The sequence below is a fragment of the Elephantulus edwardii genome, unplaced genomic scaffold (assembly GCF_000299155.1).
Source record: "Elephantulus edwardii isolate Elephantulus edwardi_28Jun2011 unplaced genomic scaffold, EleEdw1.0 scaffold00147, whole genome shotgun sequence".
Lineage (NCBI taxonomy): Eukaryota > Metazoa > Chordata > Mammalia > Macroscelidea > Macroscelididae > Elephantulus > Elephantulus edwardii.
This window is the reverse complement of record NW_006399897.1, coordinates 8,079,153-8,099,442: the sequence shown is the minus strand read 5'-3', so window position 1 is coordinate 8,099,442 and position 20,290 is coordinate 8,079,153. Positions and strand designations below refer to the sequence as shown.

Here is a 20,290-nt window from a genome sequence, read left to right as displayed (position 1 = left end):
TCAGGCATAGGTCAAATGTTACCTCCTTTTTTGGTAAGATGTCTTATTCTTTATTAACTTTATGGTAAAATTGTGTATAATGTGCCCTGATCCTCTCACTGAGCTTAATACTGTTTTATATTGGGATGTTTGAAAATGAAAACTGGGTCCAGGGTCGTGGGTTCTAATCACACATACAACTATCAGCTCTTTCCTAGTTTAGTCTGGGTGAGTATTTTTCTATAAGTAAAACGCAGAAAATTTACACACACACACACACACACACACACACAGAGGCACACATGTTGTTGATTGCCATCAAGTCAAGTTCGACTTGTAGCAACCCTATGAACAAAACGCCTGAAGCCTTTCTAAAACTGTTGTTGATTCTCAATGTTCATAGAGTTTCCAGAGGCAGGTTGTATAGGAAGTGGATGTCACTCCAGTTTATAAACACACACACACACACACACACACACACACACACACACACACACTTTCCAGTACTGCCACAAAGTCCAATAACTGTAAGGGTTTTGTGAGTTTGTTGGTTGAAATCCCCTGGAGTTCAGCTATAAGTTGTTACCTGAGGTACAGAAAAACAACTAAGGACAAGAGGAAGCACTGGTGACTTAGTAGGTAAGGAGTTGTACTGCCAACCCAAATGCAGGAGTTTTGAATCTACGAGCTGCTCTGCAGAAGAAATATGGACAATCTCCTTCCATGCAATTTGCAGCCTCTAAAAACCTCACTAGAGGGTCAGCTATGAGCTGATTCTGATTCTACAGCTCATAAGGCAGGGCTGGAGGCCTAGTGGCAAGAAGTAGATCTCCAATCCCGAAGGCATGAGGTTTGAATTAGAAGCTGCTCCCTGGGAGGATGGACAATCTCCTCCCACATGATTAACGGCCTCTGAAAACCTGCTGGAGGGTCAGCTATGGGTTGATTCCAATTTGAAGGCACACAACAACAACTCGTATCCATAAGTAAGGTCAAGGAGAAAGATATGTTGCAAACTCTTTTTTCACTCTGAGTCACTGTAAGTTATTTCTTCTCACCAACAGCCACTTAACTAAAGCCATCTTGGAATCTGCGTCACTGTTTTTTTGTTGCAGTTTACTGCCCTCAGTTCTGCAGAGGCCTGCCTACTACTATTCTAGTCCTGTTCCATGCAAAGAGCATCTTTTCTCAGTAGTAAACACAAGATAACTGGGAAGTCCCAAAGGCCTACCAGCACAGCAGCCTAATCAAAGTAGTCACCCAACCAAAGCTACTCTTTATTGCATTTGGTTTTCTTTCCAGCTGTTTAGAAAATAAGATTTTAGCCATACTAATATAATCAGTTTAAAAGCATCAACTTAAAGTTCTAATTCTATTTTTGGCTTTACTTTTGGGAAGCAGGCCTTTATCTTTTTGCTGGCTTTGCTGATAGTTCACAGATGAATGAAGAATATTTTCTTTAAAAATAAAAACTCTAAGCACTAATAAGGAGCAAGATACTGTCCTAAGTGCTTTAACAAATAGGAATTCAGTCATCCAAAACAACCTCAATAGAAAGATATCATCATCCTCATTTCATGCCTTTGAAGGGTTTCAAGCGAGGTTGAGTAAATTTCCCAAGGTCACAAACCAATAAATGGCATCGCCAAGCTCCAGATTTCCCAAGGTCACAAAGCCAATAAATGGTACTGCCAGGCTCCAGATCTAAACAGCATGGCCATAATCAGTACACTAACTGCCACACAAGAACACTCTGGGAGAGCCCAGACCCTCCAGGGGAGCAAACTCAAAGGGTCTGATTGATAGCTTGCACTACAGAAATAAATACCTCCAAATTATTTCTACGGATTTGAAGCCCTAGCAAAGGGTGGAGGTACACAAAAAAAACCTCAGCAAGAGATTGTATTGCAAGGCAATCTTGATGCTCATCATTTCTGTAGTAGGAATATATTTTTCCCATTGATGGACTCTCTTCTCCAGTTATGCTGAAGCAATTATCCTAAATTGGCTGGAAGGAAATAGGCAGTTAAGTTGTTAATGCTCCATGCTAAAACATCCCTGAGAATTTAACAGTGAAACTCAAACCAACAATTTCTTCTTTTATGCCAAATTAGCATATTTAGCATTACAAGTGAAAATGACTTTTCAGTGCAAACAAACCTTGAAAGACTGAATGTAGGTATTGGACCAGAGTCAAGTTATTTGAGATCTCAGCCATAGAAAGAAAGTATAAAAAGGAAATTGTCATGGGAATTCTTCAAGGTGTTGTTTTGAGGATTAAATTACTCATGTAGAGTATATTGTGTAATCTGACATTAGCAAATGCACAAGAAATAACAGCTATGAACATTGGTGTTATAAATATTATTAAATAACTAACTCACTGAGGGTACCTTATAGTTGATTCTCCTGTGGATCCCAGGTTGCAAATTACACATAAGATTATCCTGCAGACTTCCAAAAATCTTAAATGCTATATTGCATGATTTGTGTATTATATATAAAAAGTCTTATGATATGTTGTTGTTGTTGTTGTTATGTGCCATCGAGTCATTTGCGACTCATAGCGACCCTATGCACAACAGCCCTAAACCCTGCTCTATCCTGCACCAACCACAATGCCTCTGACACACCCATCCCGATTACCCCAGTCACTGAATCAATCCATCTCATAGAGGGTCTTCCCCTCCTGCGCCGTACCTCCACCCTCCCAAGCATGATGTCCCTCTCCAAGGACCTCCTGGCAACATGTCCAAAGTATGTCAGATGAAGCCCCAGAATCCTTGCCTCCAAGGAGTAGCTTGGTTTAATCCTCTCCAAGATGAATCTGTTTGTTTTCCTGACAGTCCACGGTACATTCAGTACTGTTAAAATAACAATTGGGTATTTATCTAGATTCTCAACAATTAAAATCTTCAGGAAAGCGCATCCATGTTCAGAAGTTAAAGGACATGCACATTAGTAGTTGTGTCATCAGCAGGAAGTAAATGGAATTCTGAGTTAGGAAAAAGATGAAAAACACAACATAGACGCACCCATCCAGGGAGGAGAAAAGACAAGATGGAAAAAAAGAGCCAACTATGAAACAGTTGTTACAGATTTAAAGGAGATTTTTTGCCCTTATTAGGATTAGTAAATTTAAAGTTAATTTCTGATTATAACATATGAATTAAAAGGTCAATGAAATAGAAGAAATCTTAGAAAATAAGAACTATAAATAAAATTATAATTGCAAACACAGACTTTTCTGCTCACTATTTTTTTTACTCTTTGTTATTGGTCTGTATACGATCATTCATATACACTGTATTTTATACCTGTCACTCCTATACATTGTTTCATTCATTGACATTTTGTTTTATAAAATCATTCATATATGTTGTGTTTTAATAGAGTGATGTTAGTTTAGTGCTAATAAGCTGCACAGCAATCCCAAAAGAACCTGACTCAAATCCATCAGCTGATCCATGAAGAAGGATGGACACTCTTCTTTTGTGCTTCTGATACTGTTAAATGGTCAGCTATAGATTGAGTATAACTCATGAATGTTACACAATAACAAAACCAGCAACAAACCCATGCCTTTACCATCCCATCAGCTGAGTCATAGAAAAAGGATGGACACTTTCCTTCTGTGCTAGTTATTCCTTTAAAAACTTATTGGAGGGTCAGCTATGAGCTGGTTCCAACTCAACAGTATGTAGCAATTATCCTAGGAAAAGGCTCTCATATAGTATTGAGTGCATGTGGTTACAGAGGACATCTTTATCTTGTTTCTTATCTTGGCAAAAAAGCAGTTAGCCTCTGTTCATAATGTTAATGGTGGGTGTTCTGTATTTTGTTTTATGTTGTTGTTATGTTCCATCGAGTCACCTGTGACTCATAGCAACTCTATATCAATAGCTCTGAACCCTGTCTTGTCCTGAGCCAGTCTCAATAATTGTCACACACCAATCTCAATTGCTTGCCTCCAATGCACACCTTTGCTGCACTTTTCCCAACCCAGAATTGTTATTATGGTAGTCCATGATATATTCAATACTGTCTACTAGCTTACAATTCAAACATATTCATTATAAATCCAAGTACAAGGAAATCATTAACTACAATCTTAATATATCATGATGTTGTCTATTGGTCTAGTTAGATTTTTGTTTTCCTTCTTGATTTGGAACCATGCATCATCAGTTCCATTCAAGAGACTGCTTCTTGGTTCATTTCTAGTTTCTACATGAGCACAGGTAAGGGATAATTCTGGAATTATAATTCTTCTCAAAATTATCCACAATTTACTATGATACATACAACTGAATGTGTTTGCATAATCAATGTGGTATTAGGACTTTTGAAAACGGCTTTTCTATCCAATGCCTTAGTCCTTCCTGGGGACATGGAATCCAACTGTATCAACTGTGGACACATGGTTCACCAGTGATGAGTATCTTTAGCATCATCAGCAGCTGTGGAGCCAACACAAGAGAAAGAGCTAACCAGACTGATGTGAAGCCGTGGCAAGACCTCAAACCTGATGGCTGTCAACCAGACAGAGCCAGGACCAGAGCTTTTAAGGCAGAAACTTCAATACCAGAAAAGAAAAAAAGCAGCAGAGAAATCAGCGCATCTCTTATAGGGTCAGAGGTACTATGCCATGTGTGTCTTCCTGTTAATTATAAAGCTGCCTGGATAAATTGAGGGATTATATTTTGCTATTGACTGAGAAGGTTTCTGAACTGATTGAGGAATTGTGGCATTTCTGCTAAGCTGGATTGGGATTGCTATTTACTGAATCAGGATTTCACTGTGTTATATCCTTTGTTCCTCCAAAGCCCAAAACTATTTTCCTAACAAACTTCACAACTGTGAATAAACAACAATTCTGCAAAATCTGTGTGGTCATTTGCAAAAGCTTTCAGACCCAGTGATTAGTAGAAGTAAGAGCAGAAGAGTGAGGGGCCATGTCTGACCTCACAGGCATCAATTTTATACCGTGGATGTTGCTGATAGGGACAGTTCTCCTTTGTGAACAGAATTCAGACTTCGCCTTCCCCATGTTGTCTTTGCTCATTTTACAATCAATACAAAACTAAGAAAATTTTTCTGGTATTTATTGCTTTTACCTAAGATCCATCTGACTTCAGCAATGATTTTCCTATTACATGGCCTCTTTTGAACTTAAAATGTTCGTAAAATTATGCTAACTCATCATTGTCGGCAAGGTATTGGTAAATATGCTGATGTGCAGCTTGAATATTTTAACTCATTTAGTTGAGAGAAAGACTCAGTATCGACTGTCATGGCTGATTACTGTAAAGAACAACATATGAAGATAATCACTTTTTCAATCAGCAAGCTCTAGCACTAATTTCACTTCATCATTCTGTAATGAGGGTACTTACAGTTTGCTGGAGAGTGTTGGAAGATCATGAATGATCTCTTCATATGGCTCCTCCTGTGTTAAGGCAGAAGCAGATAAAGGCTCTTTCATTCTCTCTTCCCAGGCAATTTCAGCTTTCAAGAGCATTTCCTCAATAGACTCAGACGCTGCAATATCTGCAAGAAACAATAGGAAACCAGAAGAATTGGGTGGCGATCTAATAGAATACTACATATTTTTATTAATTCCACTGTGCTTAAAATGCTAAAACTAACAAAGGCATGAAGGAAAGCAAGAAGAAAATCATTAAAAGTTTATTGTGGGTAATCCCAATCTTTCATATATATCCAGAAGAAAAAAAAATTTTAAAAATTTAAAAGTAGGAACAGAAACTATTTACTATTGTTCATTGTAGTACTTTTCTATCTTAGCTAAAATATAGAAACTCTCATGTCCATCAATAAATGAATAAATAAACAAAAGAAAAGTTTATTGTGGGAATAAAATGGCATTACTCCCATCATAAAAAAATGTCTTGTTTTGCATTAGTGACACATTTAATTATAAATAAAAATATAAAAATACCCTAATAGTTGCTGGATTGTAATAAATACAATGAAAAATAATCAAGATGCTAAACTCAAAAGAACTTAATGTCATTTAATTCTCCATAACACTCTTCTTGCTATCTTAGAAAACATGGTTCAAAATAATGGAAACAGTTATATCTACCCAAAACACTAGTTAATATAAAACATGCAGTAGGCATTCTATAGGTATGCTAGTAAAGGAGTTGCTGTTACATGCCATCAAGTTGCTTGTGACTCATAGCGACCCTATGTACAACAGCCCTAAACCCAGCTCTATCCTGTGCCAATCGCACTGCCTCCTACACACCCATCCCAATTACCCCAATCATTGAATCAATCCACCTCATAGAGGTTCTCTCCTTCCTGCACTGTCTATCCACCCTCCCAAACATGATGTCCCTCTCCAAGGACTAGTAGTTGAGTAAATATTTTCTGTTGTGCAGCTTTGACCTACCTTGATGATATTTTTGTGTAACTAGAAATATTAGACGATGACTCTTACAGGTAAGTACAAATATTGACAATAATTGCAGGTAAAGAGCAATTGCCAATAACTTACATACTAAACTTAAATACCAGCATCTGAACATTTTTCAGAAGCAAATAGAAGTATTAATTTAAGGTAACATTTACTAACAAGTGAAACTGAAAAATTCTAGATCCTGAAGAAAAATTCACTTAAAAACCAGTTAAAAATGTAGTGAATGCAGCAGATCTCAATTATGGCAGGAATTTAAACATTACTTGCCATAGGTAAAAATAAGGCAGAGACAGTCCACCATCTTTACATTGGTACTTTATATTTCTATCTCAACTAACAGCTAAACCTCAGACTGCTTCTTCCTCATATTTTCTTAAACTATGTCTATTCTTATTTTTTTAACACATATTTATAATATCACAAGAGTCCAAAATTAAGGTTGCATAGTGGAATATACTTGTGGTGGCGGGAGGGGTGCGGGGGTATTGTGTACCAGGGAGGGAGTGTTTCTTTTACTTTTGAAAGAAATGAGCGAACTGGTGGGGAGGGGGAGAGGGCTGGGCGGGGAGAGAAGTGCAGCAATGAATGAATGGAAATCCAAAATCTCTCTAAATGCTCATTAAAATTATTAAAAAAAATATTGATAAAATGTTGCTCATTATTTTTATTTGTCCCTCCACTACACAATTCACTGTTCTTCTGTGTATTATGACATTCTCTACTTAATTCTTAGTTATCTATCATTTGGTTAATTATCAATAAACCAAATTTGTCAATTCAATTCCACCTCACAGAAATGCTACAGAACAAAGTAGACTTCCCTATTGTTGGGGAAGATTTCCAATGATGTAATCTTTACCAACAGACTATCACGTCTTTCTCCTGTGAAGTAACTGGTTGGTTCCAATGCAGTAATTTCAGTTAAAAGCTAAGCCACAGGCCATTTTGCCATCAATTAGATGTTTATATTTTATTCCTTTATTTGAAACCTCTTACCACATCGTAACTCTTTGTATCCTGTGTGTGACAGAGCATATTTTTATGTAATTAAAAATATTGATTGAGAATGGTTCTAGCATTTTTTCTCTTACTGAGTATCTGGCATGATAAAGACAGGGAATTGTTGACAGATTTAGCATGACTCAAATGGACAAAATTGTCTAAGAAAGTCATTATACTGAGGTCACTAAAGCTAGAGTAAGACCAGAGAATTCTGAGACCAGAGCTAAAACTAGATATGCAGAGTTCACAGAGAGTCTATAACTTATCATTACATTAAGTATCAGTACTGAGGACAGTTGTACTAGAACCAATGTGTGAAGTGTGAAAGATGGTCATCCTTTTGATCAAAAGTCAAGAAAGTAATCAGGGCTATGTACTTGAAAACAAGTGAGTTTGTTAATCAGAGTTGTCGCAATAGAGAATGCCAATACTACAATTAACAACTAATATAAAAGAGGAATCTGGAAATTTCTATTTGTCCTTTTTAGTAATTACTGTTGTGTATGCTTCCCTAGTAAGAATTAATATTACCAGACAATCAATAATATTAGTCTGAATCTAAAGTCTTGTGACTATTAAACTACTTCATGAACAGTGTGTCTTAAATCTTCAGTTTATTTCAGTGGAAAATGTAATAAACATTATTCAATGATATTTAATTATTTCAGTGGAAAAGATGAAGTAATAAACAATATTCAATGATATTTAATTTCAATAAAAAAAAAGAAGGCAAGTCTCTGAACTGACAAGAAGTTTATCAGAAGATAATTATATTCTTCATATTATATTAAGTAAGAATTATCAGGCAAAAGTTTTTTGAGGGGTTATTACAGATTTAGGAATAGATTTGTTAAATTAGATCATTTACTCCCATAATTTCTATTTTGCAATTACTTGTAATAGATGATTCTTTTGGTATTCTGATTTGAAAAAAATCTTAATATTCTTCCTGAAAGAGAAAAATATCCAAACTTGTAAAAAATAACTTTCCTGCTAAACATTGACATCTAGAGTATTACTGTGGCAGCCATAAACAAAATAATGATTTGTGTGACAAATATTGGTAACAAAAGACTTTCCCAAGTCTTCAAAATAGACATTTATTAAAAATAAACATTCAATTAATATTTAAAAAGTTATAAGTTAACTAAAAACAATCTCAGTCTCTAACTATTTCTTCCAGTCAGAATATCTCTGTTGAAAACCGTACACATGTTATTTAAAATATCTTAATGAGTAAAAGTATATTTGGTAATATAAGAAAAGAAAATAATTATTTATGATAACAAAAAAAACACACAAAATTTAAGGCAATTATTGAAGAAATTGTTGCCCTGCATACTGTTATGTAATAAACATAATGTAATGTAATGCAAAACAAAATGTAACACCATTTAAATGTAACTCATCTCAAAAAGCCTAATGTAATGGAACAGCATATATGATTTTTCTGAATTTTAACTTATCTGCCAAATTGTATTTAATATGCATCGCTTCACTGGACAGTCTGACTTTCATTTTCCAAGTGATAAAAGATATGATGTTCAAAACTATAATATAATGAGGAGGAAATATTAACTATTCAATCTTTCCGTAATGTTCATAACATACCTGAAGGCTTCTCCTCATTGCAGTTCAGAAGGTTTGGGTTTGCTTGATGCATCAAAAGAAGTTTCACCAAATTTGTCTGAAACATGAAAGATAAAAGAAACAGAAAATTCTATACAAGAAACTTATTTAATCAGTAAATAATACAACTCAAGGGACCCTGTAGGCAAGTAGAATGACAAGATATTAGCCTAACCTATTGCACTAAATCCTATAAACCTGGAGAGAGGATGAGAGACATGCAAGCGTTGACGACTCTCCTTCACAGGGTTGCTGAGTTGCCTGCGACTCCACAGCACTTAACAAAAACAACACTACCCTATTTCTAACTATCCCATTCTCAGTTCTCCTTTTTAAATGACAAATACATGTTTACCAAAAATATTTATTAAGCTATTTACTCCCTTTGAATGCATTTAAAGAAAAAGCTACTTATCAAATGAGTGACATATCTCTGAAAATTTGAAGTTTCACTTTATTTTTCAGATTTATCAGCAAAATTATATTTTATAGTGCCTTTTATTTCTTTTCTTTAAGAATTCATTAACATCTTAGTAGGTGCTATGTTCAACCATGACATTATAATAATCAAAATGGTGCTATAATGACACTATGAAACTTGAGAAACTCAATTTATCCATTGCCAACCCTCCTGTAGGATTTCACAGGCAGTTAACCACACGAATGAAGGATATTTCCATCTGTTTTTTACCAAATCAGTACTTTTTCTGTATTTTCCAGGTTGTAACAGATTTATTTTTTTAATGATTCTATTCTAAATAATTTTAAATTTTATTTTCTACTTTGGTGTATACACATTGCAGTAATTTCTGAAATATATGTGTTTCTTCCATGAAAAGAACTCTTGCTCTATTGACAAGTATTTGTTTCAAAACATTTTTTCCAAGGAAAAATAAGTCAAATTAATTCAAGTAAAAATTTAAAGTCTTCAATTAGATAGTTTAATTGTTTCACTGAAAATGGAAACTCCCATGTTGTTTTTTAAATAACATTGATAATGATGATTGAAGGATAATTTAAATACAGAACTACTGAGTCTCAGTCAAATATATATGCTACATAAATACTATAGTAATGTATAAAAATATTTATTTATGTCAGAAAGTTCCTTTCTTCCACTTGTGAGTCAATATTCAACCCTTCACAAAAAAATTTAACTTCCTATCAATAGAATCTAGAAATATGTATTTGTTTCTTGCTTCGTCTTCCCCAGATAATATTTTGTTAGATTCATCCACATTTTTTTACTATTATTAACTTGCATTTTTTATTTTATTCTTTTTATTGTTATATTATTGCACAAATGTAGTACTATGTTTTCCATTTCCAAGATAATGTTGGCTTTCAAGATAGATTGTAATTGAACATCAAGTAAACAAAATTTCTCCCAACTGTACCAGTTGGGATCTTTATGATGTGGAGGAAAGCCTGAAGTTGTCAAGGATTTAATTTATTTGACAGCACAATCGGTATCCAGTGTTGGCGCAACAGGCAAATGAGGTATTTCATTGGAAAACTCTTCTGTCAACTACATCTTTAAAGTGGTCAAGAGCAATGACGTCAATTTAAAGACTAAGATGTGCCTGATTCAAGCCATAGTATATTAAATGACTGCATAGTCTTGCGAAAATCAGAGAATGGAGAATGCTAAACAATTATTGGTGTCTATAAATTATAGTCTTTGTGAAGAATACTGAATATATCATGGGAAGCCAAAAGAATGAACAAATCTGTCTTGAAAGAAGTATAGCAAGAGTGCTTTTTTGAAACAAGGTGGTGAAGTTGTGTCTTACATACTCAAGCATTTCATCTGGGGGGAATCAGTCCCTAGATAAGGACATCATGCTTGGATAAATGGAAGATTAACAGAAGAGGAGATTATTAATGAGACCTTGATATAGAGAGAGCGACTGTGAGTTTAAGCACACTGGACATTGTGAAAATAGTGCAGGGTGTGGCAAAATGTCATTTAATCGTACACAGGGTCGCTATGAGTCAGACTCATCTCAATGGCACCTAACAACTAACTACATAAAAGGCTGCCAGGATTTTACTTAAAATTGCTTTAAATAAATGAAAAACAGTATTTGTTTTCTAGGTTTGCCATAAGAAATTTCTATAAACTTGGTGTCTTAAACAATTTTAATATCTCGATTAGTTAAGTTGGAAGTCTAATATGAATCGTGTTGTAGTTGTTGTTGTTATGTGCTATCTAGTTGTTTGTGATTCATAGCAACCCTATGTACAAGAGGCCTAAAGCCTGCTCTCTCCTGTGCCAACCTCACCGTCTCCAACACACAAACTTCCACCACCCCAATCACAGAATAAATCCATCTAATCGAGGGTCTTCCTCTCCTGTGCCATCGTTTTCCAAGGACCAGTCCCTCCTTGCAACCTACCCAAAGTATGTCAGACAAAGATTCAGAATCCTTAACTCCAAGGAGCAGTCCAGCTTCACCCTCTCCAGGACAAACCTGTTTGTTCTCCTAGCAGTCCATGGTATATTCAACACTCTTCTCCAACACCACAGCTCAAATGTATCAATTCTCTTTCTATCATCCCTAGTCACTGTCCAACTCTCCAACACATAGCACATAATTGCGAAGACTATAGCCTGGATCAGGCACACCTTAGTCTCCAGCCTGATGTTGTTGCTCTTCAGTACACTAGAGAGGTCCCTCACAGCTGACTTTCCCAATGCAATTTGTCTCTGTATTTCCTGGATGCTGGCCCCAAGATTGTAGACTGTGGAACCAAGTAAAATTAATTAGGCTTTAACGCTGTGCCCCATTGTTAGCAATTCTGCAGTCCTATTAGAAACTTCTGCATGGTTCTGCAGAAGAGAAATTATTTTATTCACACAAAAACAGAGTGCCTGTATTTAAAGGTTATACAATTAAACCTAGATATAAGAGAAGTGTGACCAAAATATGAGAGATAAATAATGAAAAGATGATTTTCTAGGAAATTTATATATAAATATAAATATATATATGAAAAATATGCATTTTAAAAATATTTTTCTTTGAAATATTATATTGCAATGCACTTCCAACAGGTAAATATAGTTAGGAAGACAATGCTGTTGTTTTGTACCATTGTGTTGGAAAACACCCATAGCGACCCTCCAGCAGGCTTTCAGAGGCAGTTAATAGCACAGGAGGAGACTGTCCATCCTTCTCCTACGGAGCAGATTTTTAAAGTGATCAAAGAACTTTGGAGGCAAAAGTTGACTTAAATCCGTCCTGTTTTCACTACAACCTGAGAAATTATCATGCCTTTAAGACATGAGACAGAAATAAAGGAAGGAAGGGAGATAAAAGACACAAAGGGAGTAACAGTGGAAGAAATGGAAAGATGAAAGTAAAAAAAAAAAAAAGGCAAAATTTAGAAAAAGTTTGCTTTTTGGTAACATTGACATAATTGCAGTTACCTAGAACTTTTGTATCTGTGAAAAATGTCAGAGTAATATGGCCTAGTGGTTTGGAAGCAGGAGTGGCATCCACTTCATAAATAGCATGCCTCTGGAAACTTTACAAACTTTGAGAAACAACTATAGTTATAGAAAGGCTTCAGGTCTTTTGTTCATAGGGTACTATGAGTTGTGCTTGACTCAATGGCAGTAAACAACAAGAACAACAGTGTTAAGAAGCTGTGCTGCAATCCGAAAGGCATGTAGTTCAAATCCACCAGTTGCTCTGCAGGAGAAGGATGGTCTCCTCTCATTCGAGTATACTGCCTTTGAAAACCTGCCAGAAGGTCAGCTATTGGCTGATTCTGACTTGATGGTACACAACATTTTTTTTTTTAGGTTTTAGAAAATGTACTATCTTTGGCTACGCTCATCACTATCTTGTCTTTAGATCATTCTCATTTCCTTTACCCCCTCCCTCAACCCACCCTGTAGAATCCTGTGATTTCACCCCTACTCATCCACAACTCTCTGTTCCCACTTCTTGCCCCCCCCTTCAGTCCTCAGACATATTTTACTAGTTATCCTTCTATTTTTACAATAATGATCTGATGCAGTATTTGTCCTTATGAGACTGAGTTAGTCCACACAGCATAATGCTTTCCATTTTCTCCCAAATTATGCAGTATTTTTTTTTAATTGTTACTCCTGAGGGTTGCATTGTGTGAATGTACCACAATTTTTCAGTCCATTTAGTTGTGGTCAGACATTTGCGCTCCATTTCTGTTTCAATTCTAATTTTGTTGGGATAATATTCCTAGTAGTGGAACAGCTGGGTCATATGGAGTTTCCATATTCAACTTTTTGAGGAAACTCCAAACCAATCTCCAGAGTGGTTATACCATTTTATAATCCCACCAGCAGTCTATGACAGTTGCCACCTCTGCACATCCTCTCCAACATTTATTGCTTGCTGCCCTGTTAAACTTTGCCACTGCTATCGGGATGAGAGGGTATCACATTGTGGTTTTGATTTGTATTCCTCTTAGAGCCAGTGATTTTTGAGCATTTTTTCATGTGTCTGTTGGCCACCTGGATGGCTTCCTTTGCGAAAAGTCTTTCCATATCTTTTGCCCATTTTGTAACTGAGGTATCAGTATTTTTCTTGTGAACGCCCTGTAGTATTCTGTAAACTTTGTTATGGGACCCTTGTCTGAGATAGTATTGCCAAGTGTTTGTTCCTTGTTGGTAGGTTTTTTATCACAGAAAAGAAAAAAGTATTTTATGAGCACAGTGATTTAATCTTTAGAAAGTCCCATTCATCAGTTTTATCCTCTCCCGACTGTGCATTTCTGGCTGTATTTGTCAGCTTTTTATACCATGGACTAGGTTGTCGAAGCTTGTATGGTTTTGAATTTTACTTTTAGGTCTCTGATCACCTTAAGTTAATTTTTGTGTATGCTATGAGATGTGGATTCTGTTTCACCTTTCCAGAGGTAGCAGTCCAGTTTTGCCAGCACCATTTGTTGAAAAGGATGTCATTTCCTCATTTCATAGAGTATTTTTGGTTTTGTGTCTATTCCATTATATAAAATGGTATAGTTTTTTAAATTATTTTATTATTATTTCATACAGGTTTACTTACAAAGTTCATATATATTATTTTTCACACCAGATCTTTCCCATTTCCTTTATCCCCTCCTCCACCCATCAAATTGTGTGACCCTATGATTAATGTGTGCCCCTCTTCCCGTGCATCCTCATCCGACTACTCCCATGCTCCCCTTCTCTGGATCCTCATGCTCGTTCTTCAATAATGGTCTTATACAAGATTTGTCCTTATGGGACTGAATTAGCTTACTCAGCATAATGTTCTTCAGCCCTCCCAAGTTAGGCAGTAATTTACAAAATAATTGCTCCTATGTGTTATGTAATATTCCATTGTGTGAATGTACCATAATTTCTCAAACCATTCAAATGTGGCTGGACATGTGTGCTGTTTGCATGTTCTTGCAAAGGTGAATAAAGCTGCTATGAACATTAGTGTGCAAGTCTCTGTGCCTCAGTTCTAATTTTTCTCAGAGTATATTCCAAGTAGTGGAATAGCTGGGTCATAAGTAATTTTTAGCTTTTTGACAAAATACCAAACTGCCTTCCAGAGTCCTTTCATAATCCCACCATCAATGTATAAGAGTTCCTATCTTTCCACATCCTCTCCAACATTTATTACTTGCTGTCCCATTAAACTTTGTCATTGCTACTTGAGTGGGATGGTATCTCAGTGTGGTTTTGATTTGAATCTCTCTTATTGCCAGTGATTTTGAGCATTTCTTCATGTGTCTGTTGGTCATTCGAATATCTTTCTCTGTGAAAATTCTTTCCATGTCTTTTGCCCATTTTCTAATTGTGTTATTAGTCTTTTAAACTTTTTTACCTTTTAAATCTTACTTACTCTTTACAGTAGAACTCAAAGAAAAGCATGGAACATTCTATCATTAAAATACTTCTCTATAAGTTGTTCAACTGTAACTACAAAAAGCACCACCATAATAAAAGGAAATGGTTTTCTGTGTGACATTTTTCTATAATGAAATTAATTTCATTTATTTTCAACCCTGTAAACATGGACATTTTTGTTTGAGATGAGGGAATTTTTCTCATTTGGTCAATTTGGCCTTTCAGAATCCTATTTTCAAAATAAAGGCCATATTCTCTTTATGTTGCCAATTGGAAACCTATGAGTCTTCTCACAGAAATGAAGTCGGCCAATTATAATTTCATTTTTTTAGACTAGGTAATTTTTCATAACTTCCCAGATTTTTAGTAGGTTAAAAGTAAAATGTATAGAATGTATACCCTAACAAATCTCTCATAGGTTTATGAAAGTTATAAACTGTTTACAAAACAGTATAAATTTATACTGTGTGCGTAAAGGTGGCATCACATCACTGATAAAATGTATTTAATCTAAAAAATAAATTCATACAAGTTACTGGATATAAACCAAATTCAATGTTGTTGAGTCAACTCTGACTCTTGGTGGATCTTTAAGACAGAATAGGATTTTCTCATAAGTTTACCAAAGCTGAAGTCTTTACAGAAGTACACCACTACAGTTTATTCCTAAAAAATGTTTAGTAGATTTGAATTAACAAGCCACTATTAGTTCCATTTTTAATCTACTAGGGCATCAGAGTTCTTGCTGGATATAGACTTTACATATTTTTAAATCATTGTATTCCAGTTTGATAGCCTTTAACAAAATTAATTCCTAAGAGTACTTGAATCACCTCATTAAAAGCTGACAAGAAACAGTGAATGTTTAAACACAGATTAAGTTCTGGTTCAGCAATTAAAGAGATTTAATTTTGATCTGACTTAATTAAGAGGAAATTAGAGTGGTATAGTACCAAAAAATATATAATTTCTATTTCTTACTAGAATAGCATATGCTTATGATTATTACTACACACCCTGCATTGTAATTATCACTAAGAACTGTGTAAGGATTACAGACTTAAGATTACAAAATGTATAATAAGTCAGAAATAATATTAACTATATTTATGATTCATCTCTGATTTTCATTAAACTAACGTGCCTTCAGTTAACAAAATAAATGTTTCCAAATCACATTTGTATCTATGATTATTTTCATATTTCTTTATAGATATACCATTTTTTCCTTACTTGAAGCAAATTTTGGTCTCCTCTTATGCCCTTGACTATACCTTCTTAGACTCCTTTTATGGAACTTATTGATCATATATGGAGCTGTGGTGGCTTAGTGGCACGAAATTGTGCTGCCAACCCAAAGACGCAAAGACACAGCCACTCTGAGAGAAAGACGAACAATCTCCTCACATGTGACTTACAATCTCTGAATCTTTGGAGAGTCAGCTAAGTCAGTTTTGACTCTACAGTGCATCATAACAGAAACATTTATATAATGCTAATAAATAATGTATTTCTCTCCATCTTTTGTCCTTGACTGGATTCCTTTTCCATTGTGCATAATTTTTTAAAATAATCAATCACAAACTTCTGTGTCAGGTTCTAACAATACCCTGTACATCTTCTACTAGCTTCTGAATATCTCCAGGAGCATTCCTTCCAAGACAGTCTGTCTCAAGAGTTAATTAACTAACCTGCCTATTTTCATGCAGGAATCCATTGAGAAATGCAGGTAATGATTAAAGTAAAAAATTATTTCATTTATTCCTTCTGTACATCTGCAACGTGTATGAGGAAGCTGTACTTTGCAAAAAGCCAGGCAACCATAGTTTTCTTCATTCCTTTCCCTCCTGGGAATCTTTGGGATTCTGAACAAACCATTTCCATTCATTGTGGTCCTATATTTGTATGTAAAGTTTGAAAATCAGAGTTAACCACACAAACCTTTGTTTCAAGAGTCAGGAGGGTGTGATGTAGTTGAAGGTATTACTAGCAGGATTGCATGGTATTTAATAGTTGCAAGGCAAAATTGTCTTTAACTGCCTCAGCTTTGGTATTAGTAGACAATGAGAAAATTAAGCTTTCTCTCCCCTTTAGTAGGCCTACCTACGAAAGGAGGTAGGAGGGGGGAGACCAGCAGCAAGTGAAAATCCAGTTTATCCTTGAGCTATTTTTCCAGGTATAGAGTAGGTGTAAAAGAATCTATATCCAGTTAAGATTAAAAAAAAAAAAGCTAGGAGGCAGGAAAAGACATGTCTTCAAATTTTTCCTTTTACATCATTCATCACACAAAGCAAGGTATGCATGGACGCTATCATCTCTGGCCAGAAGATGACAATCCTAATTCTAAAAGTACTCATCCATTTTACATTTCCTATATATAATTATAAATAATAAAGCTATTTCACGTTTGCAAATGTGTGCCCAAATTCTAATTAGAAAACATGATGCTTATAGAACAACTAATTGTTAGATATCTTTTTCTAACATCCTCCTGACAACCTGAAAGAACATCTCAAATATGCCAAAATGTACTTCAAATGTGGCAAGAAAAAGCAGTTTCTGGTGATATTGACCCTTATTAAGTATCTGGAGTTAGGACCTATATAAGCACCACAGGATACTGGTAAAATGTAAAGTCATAGTTACTGTCTTAAGTAATTAAAGACTAAAGAGTGACGTTTGTCATTAGGAGTTATCACACTGATTCCAATTAATAATTTATGAGGCAGATACGGTGGAATGAAACATGTTAGTTTTACAACATTTTCTTAATTGTTGCTATGTTGATGTCCATCAGTGGAGCTATTGTGTCACTCCATCGCATTAAAGGCCTAATAAAATGAGTGGTAAGTTTAATGCTACCTGCACATATATAGTAGTTTTTGAAATCTTTGCTCCTGAGTGCTGAGTAGTATTCCATCATGTGGATTGTACCACAATTTCTCAGTGCATTTGATTGGGGTTGGACATTTGGGCTGTTTCCATGTTTTTGCAATTATGAATTAATGCTGCTATGAACATTTATGTACAAAACTCTGTTTGCGTCTCAGTTCTAGTTCTCTCAGGGTATATTCCAAGAAGTAAAATAGCTAGGTCATATCAAATTTCTACGTTAAGCTTTTTGAGTAAATGCCAAACCACCTTCCAGAGTCGTTGTACCACTTCACACCTCCCCAACAGTTTGTGAAAGTTCTAATCTCTCTGAATCCTCTCCAATATTTATTACTTCCTATCCTGTTAAACTCAGCCCCTGTTACTGAGGTGAGATGGTATTTCACTGTTGCTTTAAGCCAATAGCTCTCTTTTTTTTAAAGTCCTATTCTTTTGTTTTCTCTCTCCCTCCCTCCTCACCAATGGACCTTGTCCATCATTTTCACCTGGATTCTTCCTATTTCCTTCACTCTCTCACTCTCTCTCCCCACCAAACTGTTCAACCCTGTGATTTTACTCATAACCATCCTTACTCCTCCACTCTCCTCAATCCCACAGCTCCCCAATTTGGATTTCCATAGGTGTTTTACTAGTTATCATTTTGTTTTTACAATAATGGCATAAATAACTACATATACATGGATTTCCTTGAAGAGAATATACAAGACAAAAGTCTATTACTCTGTGGAGAAAGCAATGAAAAAGTTTGTAATAGTCAATGAGAACACAGCCAGGGGCCAACTGCTAAACAGGCAATTTAACACTTAAGTTAAAGAAAATGAAAACAAGTACATAGAGGGAAATACCTTGAGTATATTCTTCTTGGATTTAAAGACTATTTAAAAAATAGATTTAATTGATTGAATACTAATAATATAGCAATGTAAAACCAGAGCAGTTGTGAGATGACGTCATGGCATTGCGCATGAAGGGACGTCATTAAGATAGAAAAGAAAGAAAGAAAAAAAAAGACAAAAATGGATGTCAGAACAGACTGTGAAACAGTCTCCAGATTCAAAGAGAACCTAAAGTAAAGAGAATAACTGATGTAGTAAGAAAATTAAGAAAAAAAAGGATTTCAGAGTATGACTCAAGGAGATAAACTAGAGCATTATAAAGAAAGATGACAATACGTGCAGTCAAACGAGTGAATTTTTTTTTAAAAAAGGAAATATATGCTCAAAAAATTCAAGTTGAAAGAATTGATGAAATACTTCAAACATAAAGTTGCAATAGTAAAAGATTATAGGTCCAAAATATTGGATCACATGAAGCATCAGAAGAAAAAGAAAGGAATACACAGTCACTATATTAGTATCTGTTTAGCCATTTCAAAGATAATATAAAATCCAAAACTGAGGGCACTGAATAAAGAAGTTTACATTCTTTTAAAGGCATTGGAGAAAAATAAAGCTCTAAGAATTCACTAAATACCCACTAAAATGCTTCAATAAACAAATTCAGCTTCCACAGGTGCTAACTCCATCTATGTCAATAAATGTAGAAGACAGCTCCCTGTCCAAGTAATTTGAAGAGATCTTTATATATGTCTATTCCAAATAAAAGTGACCCAATAGAAGGTAGAAATTATAGAAAAAGAACATTAATACTATAAAATCAAAACCTCAATTCATGAATATATAATCAGAACACTCACAACTGATCCTGCAACAGGTTTTATTTGGGCTGTAAAGCAAATGGGAGGAGACTATTTTTTTAGTACAGAACTGTTGGTGTTTTAGAACCCTGCCTAAGAGGGATGACCTTTGGATTAGCAATACTACTCCCTTGGGTTACACCACTGCAGTTATTGGGGAAATAAAAATAAATAAGTAAATAAGCAAACACAAAACACCCCAAAATAAAACAAATTTGAGAAAGTACATTGATGAAGCATTAACAGTAATCTAAGCTTAATTTAGACGAGTACGTAGAAAGAAGCATTCAACTGTTGACATCAGATTGATTTTGGCTGAAATCAGAGAAGATGAGAAGTTGTTTTATTGACAATGTGAAAGTTCATTGTGTTCATGGAGAACTAGTATACAGACCAAGAGACAGTTATTTAAACAGAACAAGAAGATGCAATGTGTGTGTGTTTTGTTTATATTTTGTATTGGTTTGCTCAACATTCCTCTGGAAATTCCATGAACTTTGAGAAATGCTGATAGAAAGGTTTTAGGTCTTTTGTTCATAGGGTCTCTAAGAGTTGTGTTCAACTTGACAGCAAATAACAATAAGAACATTGGTTTTCTTACAAAGTTCACACATATTGTGATCCACAATATTCTTCATTCACATTCTGTTTCATGCAATCATTCCCATGCATTATATTTTATAAATATTTTTATATAAATATTTAAATATTGTATATGTTGTTGTTGTTATGTGCCATCGAGTCGTTTCCGACTCATAGCGACCCTATGCATTACAGC

General features: G+C 35.1%; 1 protein-coding gene across 1 annotated transcript in view; it reads right to left on the bottom strand.

The window, feature by feature from the left end:
* Nucleotides 1-20,290, bottom strand: part of MYO16 (myosin XVI) — a 951,959-nt gene that overhangs the window by 612,040 nt on the left and 319,629 nt on the right. Inside the window, exons 8-9 of the mRNA XM_006894620.1 lie at nt 9,038-9,113; nt 5,376-5,529 (exon numbers count right to left, since the gene is read on the bottom strand). Of these exons, the coding sequence (XP_006894682.1) occupies nt 5,376-5,529; nt 9,038-9,113 (230 nt within the window). The remainder of the gene's footprint in view (nt 1-5,375; nt 5,530-9,037; nt 9,114-20,290) is intronic.